The sequence below is a fragment of the Natrix helvetica genome, assembly GCF_964273705.1.
Source record: "Natrix helvetica genome assembly, chromosome: 7".
NCBI lineage: Eukaryota > Metazoa > Chordata > Lepidosauria > Squamata > Natricidae > Natrix > Natrix helvetica.
The window spans coordinates 17,683,156-17,692,587 of NC_138558.1; the positions used below are offsets into that span (position 1 = coordinate 17,683,156).

A 9,432-nucleotide genomic window follows, 5' to 3' on the forward strand; every position below is an offset into this window, starting at 1 on the left:
TGTCTTAAATTGTTCTATAAAATTTTTCAGAGTGTTAAGCATTCTTCAGAACTACTCAAGTAAAGTTATGTTCAGATTGGCGGGAGCCCAATTCTCTTTAGATTTAATGACTAGATTTCTAGGGGTTTTTTGCAAGTGTTGATTTTTATATGTCTATGGAGAATCTTCAATGCCCTTCCTGCAAACAACATTAAATTTCCCGTTTCCAAATAAGATTTTAATAAAGAATGAAAATTGGTTAAGAAAGGTTCACTTAAAGCATCTACGGGCATTCCTCAGCTTATGACCCCAATTGAGCCCCAAATTTTTGTTGCTAAGTGAAACATTGGTTATGTGACTTTTGCCCCATTTGACAACTTTTCTTGCCACAGTTGTTAAGTGAATCACTATGCTTTGTAAATTAGTAACATGGTCGTTAAGTGAAACTGGTTTCCCCATTGACTTTTCTTGTCAGAAGGTCACAAAAGGGGATCACATGACACTGCAACCGTCATAAGTATGAGTCAGTTGTCAAGCATCTGAATTTTGATCACTTGAGCATGGGGATGCTGAAATGGTTCGTAAGAGTGAAAAAATAGTCTTAACTCACTTTTTTCCATGATGTTGTGACTTGGAATGGTCACTAAATGAACTGTTGTAAGTCGAGGACTACTCATACTATATATCGGAGTAGCTAGGAAATCACTTGAGTTTGTGGGATTCGTTGTCTAGTTTTGAAATAAACAATCACCAGCCAAAACTTGCAAGAGAAAAAAAATGGCAATTTTATGTACCACTTTGGAAAGAGGGCATGCATGCATGCACACACACACACACACACACACACACACACACAGAGAGAGAGAGAGAGAGAGAGAGAGAGAGAGAGAGGTACTACAATGGACACATCATAAATCATCAATATGTTCCCCTTATATTCCCTATTGCCATTGCAAATTTACCTCCCACCCCTCACTGGCTTAGTACTTATGCTGTCACAACCTATCCCATGCGTCTAAAATGAAGACATTCATCTCCGCCCCTGATTACATCTCCCATTATTCTAATTCTATCGCCCCCTGCCCTTATTTACAAATGACCTTTTATGGTCCTAGTTCCTAGGGGTTGTCTCAGGGATGGGCTGCTAAGAGTTCACCCGGGTTCGGGAGAACCCGTACCTAACGTTATGGCCGGTTTGGAGAACCTCCAAATCCCAACCCTGGCTGGCTCTCACCCTGCCCCTCCCAGGAGTATCCACGCACCCCTTTTTGGATGCGAGGTAAGTGCAGGGCCTGCGCGGAGGCTCAGGAAGGCGGAAAAACAGGCCTCCCAGAAGGTCCGGAAGGCTGGAAACACACCCATTTACGACCTCCAGAGGGGCTCCAGAGCCTGGGGGAAGCAGTTTTCGCCTTCCCAGAGGCTCGAGAAAAGTCTCCGGAGGCTGGAAAACACCCCCCCCCCCCACACACACACACACACACAGTGGTGCAGGAAGACGACTAGGCCACGCCCACCATGGCCACACCCACCCAGCAATAGGGCAGAGAACCCATTGCTGAAATTTTTGAAGCCCACCATTGGGTTGTCTCTAAAGTAACTATCATATCAGCTTCATTAAGGCCAGTTTCTAGTGTAGCAGAGGCCTTCCTACATACAATTCTCAGGCTTTGGCCTGGCTCATGAGATTAGAAATACATATACATTGTAGTTTCTTCACCGACTAGCATGTCTTCTTACAGTTCTGCAAAACTAATAGGTTCTGTTTCCCACAAGTTTAATCCATGTGCTTCATTCTGGTAACTTCTTACCAGCACTTCAAGCAACAAGTCATTTTGAGCATAATCAACACAACCGCCCTCTCTTACTTGACTTCATTTTCTTCATGTGCACTAAGAGCTGCTTCACACATTAAATGTCTGTATGTAGACCTCAGCTGTTTTAAGATAGACAACATAGGGAACATGGTTCGCAGATAAGAGCATTTCTAAAAAGCAAGGTTGCTACAGCTCTCTGTTGCACCTATATTAGGTGGCAAATCCAGATCTACTAAGAGCCCTGCATGTCTGCATAGCCTGCTAAGAGAAGCTAAATGACAACATGTGTGTCGACCGTACACCCATTATCTCCAGATGTCTTTCAAGGGCATCCTATATATTTCACTGCAAAAACCAAAAGGTTGTTGCAAACATATTGCAATAGCATTTAGACTTATATACCACTTCACATAAGGTGACCAACTTTTTTACAATGAAAAGGAGGACAAATAAATTGGAAAAAATATATCGTAAATAAAAGAAATATTTTATTCATTGCAACAATAATACACTAAAATATGATATATGCATAATAAAAACATTTGCAACATTTTATATTGTAATTATGCTTACATGCCTGTTTATTATTTAAATGAGTACTTTTCCATGGAATTAATATTTTTTGTCAATGTATCATCTTCTAGCAATATATTGGAAATATCTGAACAAGAAATATCCTTCATATTGAATTTTACGGCAAGTGCTGCAGCTAGAGTATCAACATTCAATCTCGATTTCTCACTTGTCGAAAAATCATTGGCAATTGAAAAAAACTGTTTCAACTGCTGCATTAGTTCCAGGGCAGCACAACGTAAATTGAACAAGTATAAATAAATGTTCACATGGAATATGTTCATTTTTGAAATGGCTGAAAATATCCACCCATCTTTTATCAATTTCAACATGTTGATTTTCCCATTGTATTAATTTTTCAGAATTTAAATATACATTCAGTCTTCTAATTTCTTCAAAGAGACAATTGTCGTCTATTTTAATGTCTAGCATTTCTTTAGATAAAAATTCAACACAAGATTCAATATCTGTTCAATATACTTGCAATGAAGTAAAAAAAAACACCATTAAAAACTGTTTAATAAAATACGTCACATAACGCGCAACAGATTAGCCTTCAAATATCAAAAAGGAGGACATGTAGGAGGACACTTTTCGAGGGAGGACAGAACTTACAAAAGAAGGACTGTCCTCCCTAAAGGAGGACGGTTGGTCACCTTACTTCACAGGGCTTTACAGCCCTCTCTAAGCTGTTTACAGAGTCAGCTTTTTGCCCCCGACAACCTGGGTCCTCATTTTACCGGCTTCGGGAGGATGGAAGGCTGAGTCAACCTTGAGCCGGGGAGAATCAAACTGCCAAATTGTTGGTAATCGGCAGTCAGCAGAATTAACCTGAAATACCGCATTCTAACCACTGCACCAGCATGGCTCATATACAGGCCATGTATGAGCAGATTTACTACAGTTCACAGTGACCGTACAACGGCACTGAAAAGAGTGCCTGATGACCATTTTTTTTCACAGTTATGACCTTTGTAGCCCCCGCCCCCCTCAATCAGGTGATCAAAATTCAGGTAACTAGTTTTATGACTGCTGTGTGTCCCAGGGTCACATGATCACCTTCTGCAACCTTTTGACAAGCAAAATCAGTGGGGAAGCCAGATCCACTTCACAACCGGGTGACTAAGTTATTAACGGCAGTGATTCACTTAACACAGGGGTGTCCAAACTTTGGCAACTTTAAGACTTGTGGACTTCAACTCCCAGAATTCCCCAGCCAGCTCTGCTGGCTGGGGAATTCTGGGAGTTGAAGTCCACAAGTCTTAAAGTTGCCAAGTTTGGACACCCCTGACTTAACAACTATGGCGAATAAGATGGTAAAATGGTGCAAAATTCACTTAACAAATGTCTGACTTAACGAGAGAAATTTTGAGCTCAATTGTGATCGTACGTCAGGGACTACCTTATATATAAGCGTAACATATAAGTATATAACAACATGTTTATTGGCATGCGCTCCCCCTTCAGGCCTTAAAATTAAATGTACAGTAGGCTTCTGAGCACCATCCATGGTCAGAAATCCAGGAGGAAGCTTGCATGAACATCCCTTTTCTCTATTCAGGTTGAACTCCCACGTCCTTGACTAAAAGTAAGTTTTCACAGGGTTTTGCAGAGTTCCAACCACCTCTTCCTTTTGAGACAACGGGAGGCATTTATAAAATCCATCACCCTCAAAATGTCAAATATAAACGATGGCTTAATTTTCCCAGCCCTGAATTGTTTATTTTTAAATTTCTTTTCTGGTCTACTTATAGAGGGATATCTCTGGATTGTCTTTAAATCATTCTCTTTAGGCAGGCTTGCCATTCATCAGAGTGAATGTGAGTCTGCACTTCTAAATCAGAGTACTGACAAAAGAAGAGTGTGACTGTATCCAAAAGCCAAGGGATCAATTTATGAGATTACTGTTTAGAAGAAACTTATACAAACGTTTTCCTTGTGATTTACAGCCTTAAGGAATGGGTGGGGAGGGAGGAGAGGGGGAACCATTTAGCTACTACAAATATTGGCAATTTAAAATGTGGGTAAAATCTACATGAAGTAGTATCTTGGACATCCTATCGTAATTTGTTTGGCTTGCAATCAAGTGTCTATGGAGATTCTCAGTGATCCAGGTCCAGGTATTTTCTGTATGTGGGAGTGCACACACACACTCTCACAAACACACACACACACACACACACACACACAAACGCAGTGCATTTAATTTATCTTTATTTTTGGTTTTTCGTTAGTTGGCACACTGTTGCCTCATTTATACTGAATTTTGATAAGGAGGCTTTGAAAACAAAAAGGAGTAAGCAAACCATGCACAGAATTTGGTGTATTTAAAAAACGAAGGCAATATTAAGACATTTGATCACAAAAATGGCAGAAATGGCTTTATTTTTACCAGGATGGAACACCTAATATTAGATCAATGGAACTGCATCTACATGGAGGGAAGTATGCAGTGGAGTACCCCAAGGCTCTGTTTTAGGCCCAGTACTCTTCAACATCTTCATCAATGATTTGGATGAGGGAATAAATGGGGAACTCATCAAATTTGCAGATGACACCAAGCTGGCAGGAATAGCCAACACTCCAGAAGATAGGCTAAAGATACAGAAGGATCTTGACAAACTTGAACATTGGGCACTATCTAATAAAATGAAATTCAATGATGAAAAGAGTAAGGTTCTACATTTAGGCAACAAAAATGGAATGCACATGTACAGTATAGGTGGTACCTTGCTCACTAGTAGTAACTGTGAAAGGGATCTTGGAGTCCTAGTGGACAACCATTTAAATATGAGCCAGCAGTGTGCAGCAGCTGCCAAAAAAAGCCAACACAGTTCTAGGCTGCATCAACAGAGGGATAGAATCAAGATCACGTGAAGTGTTAATACCACTTTATAATGCCTTGGTAAGGCCACACTTGGAATACTGCATTCAGTTTTGGTCACCACAATGTAGAAAAGATATGGAGACTCTAGATAGAGTGCAGAGAAGAGCAACAAAGATGATTAGGGGACTGGAGACTAAAACATATGGTTGCAGGAACTGGGCATGTCTAGTTTAATGAAAAGAAGGACTAGGGGAGACATGATGGCAGTGTTCCAATATCTCAGGGGTTGCCACAAAGAAGAGGGAGTCAAACTGTTCTCCAAGGCACCTGAGGGTAGAACAAGAAGCAATGGGTGGAAACTAATCAAGGAGAGAAGCAACTTAGAACTGAGGAGAAATTTCCTGACAGTTAGAACAATTAATCAGTGGAACAGCTTGCCTCCAGAAGTTGTGAATGCCCCAACACTGGAAGTCTTTAAGAAGATGTTGGATAGCTATTTGTCTGAAACAGTGTAGGGTTTCCTGCCTAGGCAGGGGGTTGGACTAGAAGACCTCCAAGGTCCCTTCCAACTCTACTATTGTATTGTATATTATCTTTCTCCTCCAGTATATATATAAAATAAGGTTGTAAGCTGTAAGTAAGTTGGGTGTAAATAAATAAATAGAATGTTACAACAATTCTATATTTAGCATTACATATATAAATATTTTTTGGAAAAAATAACATTTTATAGTTACAACAGGAATGAAACTTAATTTCAAAATGTATTATTCGTATAATGAAAAATGCTATTTAGGGCTAAAAATGTGCTTTCATTCAGAAAGAGAACTTCCAGTTTTCATCTAGCATCATTATAAGCCCCCTTTTTTTCCAAATGCACATAGCCAAGTCTGAATTACCTTCCAAATAAAGCACTCAAAATTAGCAGTCAAAGAATTGGCACATTTATTCTGATCAATATGTGAAATTTACCTGTAGCCTTTAAATCCCACAAATTCACTGTTAGAAATTTTCCTTAGCCTTTCATAATCTTCTTATCAACAACACAATTTTGGCCCTAAAGCTTCTGTGACATTTCCTCTTGCATTATTTCTTTTTATCTTCATCTCCGTTTTCCTCTTTTTCTTTCTTGTAATGCTTTCCTTGCTCGAAACCAAACAAAACTTTAACAATCTATACTTCCATCAGAAGTAGCAGTTATAGCAATAAAAGAATACAACATAATTGCACTCAAAAACTGATGAAAGACTTTGAGTCGCCCTGCTAGTGAGGATTTGGATGTTCAGAGTATACAATTACTAAACTATAAAAAGAAATAAGTTGTGATTTGGTACTAACACTGATAGTTTTGTGGGAGAAGGCCTTACATAGTGACCATCAGAATAGTTGATATCTGGCCATTACAGGTAGTCCTCAACTTACAACCACAATTAAGCCCAAAATTTCTGTTGCTAACTGAAACATTTGTTAAGTACCCTATTTCACAACCTTTTGGGCCACAGTTGTTAAGTGAATCCCTGCAGTTGTTAAGTTAGTAACATGGTTGTTAAGAGAATCTGACTTCCCCATTGACTTTATTTGTCAGAAAGTCACAAAAGGTGATCACATGACTTTGGGATACATAAATACATGCCAATTGCCAAGGGTCCGAATTTTGGTCATGTGATGCTGTTTCAGGGGTCTTAAGAGTGAAAAATGGTCATAAGTCACTTTTCTCAGTGCTGTTGTAACCTCGAACAGCCACTAAATGAATGGTTTTAGGCAGTGGTGGGATTCAATTTTTTTTACTACCGGTTCTGTGGGCGTGGCTTGGTGGGCATGGCATGGCTGGGTGGGCGTGGCTTGGTGGGTGTGGCAGGGGAAGATACTGTAAAATCTTCATTCCCTCCCCACTCCAGGGGAAGGTTACTGCAAAATCCCCATTTCCTCCCAATCAGCTGGGACTCGGGAGGCAGAGAAGAGATGGGGCGGGGCCAGTCAGAGGTATTTACCGGTTCTCCGAACTACTCAAAATTTTCGCTACCAGTTCTCCAGAACTGGTCAGAACCTGCTGAATACCGCCTCTGATTGTAAACCGAGGACCGCCTGTATATACATAAAAGTTTACTCTGCCAAGATTCTGTCTATTGATGTAAGTAAATGAAGAACAGAACTTTGGCTGGGTTGTTCTATGTTGTGCTTGGGGCTGACAATAATAGAATGGAAAAAAATGAATGTGTCAAAACTAAATTTTAGGCACCTATTTGCTAATATCCCTGCAAGCCGCCCAGAGTCACTGGGGGCAGTCATGTACATTTTCTTAAATAAAAATAAAACAAAACATAATATTTCAAAGGAAAAGTGCATTATAGATACCTTAGTGAAATAAACAGCTGATAAGCTAAAGTCACTTGTTTTTCAGAAAGTATTATGGATTGCACGCTTTGTAATGTGGGATGATAAAAGATAGATGGAGCAACTAAGATTGGCTGTTGATATCGCTAATGTTTGAGTTACATTAAAAAAATGATTCTATGTATGACTGCAAAGATAGCAATAATTTTTATGAACCACCAAAGCTCAAATATTCTTAGATAATAGGAACAATAGTCTAATACTCAGAATTTATTCTGCCTGAGAATTAATTGTTGAGTCTAAATTTGTTATCAGTATAGACTAAAAGCTACATATGGAGTGGGAAATTAAAAATGGGCGTAACACCATGGATATCATAGGATGCCATGCCCCAACAGCAGTGCCACACAGCACAAACTATGCCAACTTATTTTATTTAACAGTCCCTTCTGGGAGAGGGGGCGGTCTAGAAGCACCAAATATAAATAAATAAAATAAACATAACAGCTGGCAGAATCCGGAAGAAATTGCCAGCCTGATCACTGTACTACTCTAGGAAAATGTTTAAGGGCTATAAAGCACTGTGAAGCGGAATATAAGTCTAAGCACTACTGCTATTGCTATTTCCTAATTCTGGTTCAAATTCAGGGGAGGGTTGCTCCCGGCATTACTGCCGGTTCAGTGCATGCAAAAATTTTGCTCCACGCATGTGCGCATTTGCAAAAAAAACTAGGTCTGCGCATGTGCAGAACCATTTTTAAAAAAAAGAAAATAAATAAATTATGCAATTGCAATTGTTCTGCGCATGTGCAGAACCGAAAATCAAAATGGCGGCCCTATAGGAGAACAGGTTTGGGGGCGTGGCAGGCCGGGGTCACTGCCGGTTCCAGCGACCCAGGCTGCCAAACCACTACCGGTTCTGCCGAACCGGTCCGAACCAGTAGGAACCCACCTCTGTTCAACTTCTTTCCCCCTCACCATGAAAGACTTTCTGTTTTTGGTTTGAAAAATGAAGGCATCAAAGAAGTGCATTATTCATTTTCTCCCTTTTGCTTTGCTCCTTCCAGGATGATAAAGAGATTGATCTAGAGCATCTCCACAGGCGTGTGAACAGCCTCTGCACAGATGACGAAAGTCCCCATAAACAGTTTTCCACGTCATCCATTGACTTGACTCCCCTGGACATTGACACTTTGCCCACGCGTCAAGCCCTGGAGCAAATCAGTGACTTCAGGAACACTCACATCACAACCACAACTTTCATACCAGAGCAGATCCAGACTCTTAGTCGCACACTTTCAGCTAAAGCTGCTTCTGGATTCCCTTTCGGCAACGTGCCTGAGCACCGGACTGGCCCTTTTAGGCACAGGGCTCCAAATGGGGGCTTCTTCAGAAGTCCTATCAAAACAATGTCTTCGATTCCGTATCAACCCACTCCGACTTTAGGGCTTAACATCGGCAACGATCCAGACCGAGGCACGTCCATCTGAAGCTGCAGACGTTGCGTCGTCACTGTTTCTTCTTAGGACTCCCTTTGCAAGGAGCGGCTGTGATATTGTGGAACTAACTTGGATGTAACTTTTTTTTAAAAAAAAGAAACCTGAAGTGTTAGTAACAACTCATTATCCTTCCTCTTGCCCTCCTCTTTTTCATTTTTTCTCTCTCTCTTCCACAACGTTAGGCTGTGATTTTTCAGCCCAGTTTCTTTAAGGTGGCTAAACTAAAGTGGTTCTGGAGTAAGTCTTTTCTAGAACATGTTATAACTTTAACTTTGTAACCATCAAGCTGGTGGGACTACTCTGAAGTAAACGCAACCTGAGCTACTGTAGGACAACTGCTTGCCATCCTTCTAAAACTCTGTTAGTAGTTTCAGCTAGGCAGGTCATCAATTATGATTCCAAGAGG

The 9,432-nt window shown here is 40.4% G+C and overlaps 1 protein-coding gene across 2 annotated transcripts in view; it reads left to right on the forward strand.

Moving 5' to 3' along the window:
* The window catches only part of GRID2 (glutamate ionotropic receptor delta type subunit 2), a gene marked incomplete at its 5' end in the record, with an annotated part of 1,118,477 nt that extends 1,109,430 nt beyond the window's left edge, over positions 1-9,047 (forward strand). For both annotated transcript variants that reach the window (XM_081960469.1, XM_081960470.1), the window contains one exon: positions 8,595-9,047. In XM_081960469.1, coding sequence (XP_081816595.1) covers positions 8,595-9,017 — 423 coding nt within the window. In that variant the 3' untranslated portion in view covers positions 9,018-9,047. The remainder of the gene's footprint in view (positions 1-8,594) is intronic.
* Positions 9,048-9,432: the final 385 nt, after the last annotated feature.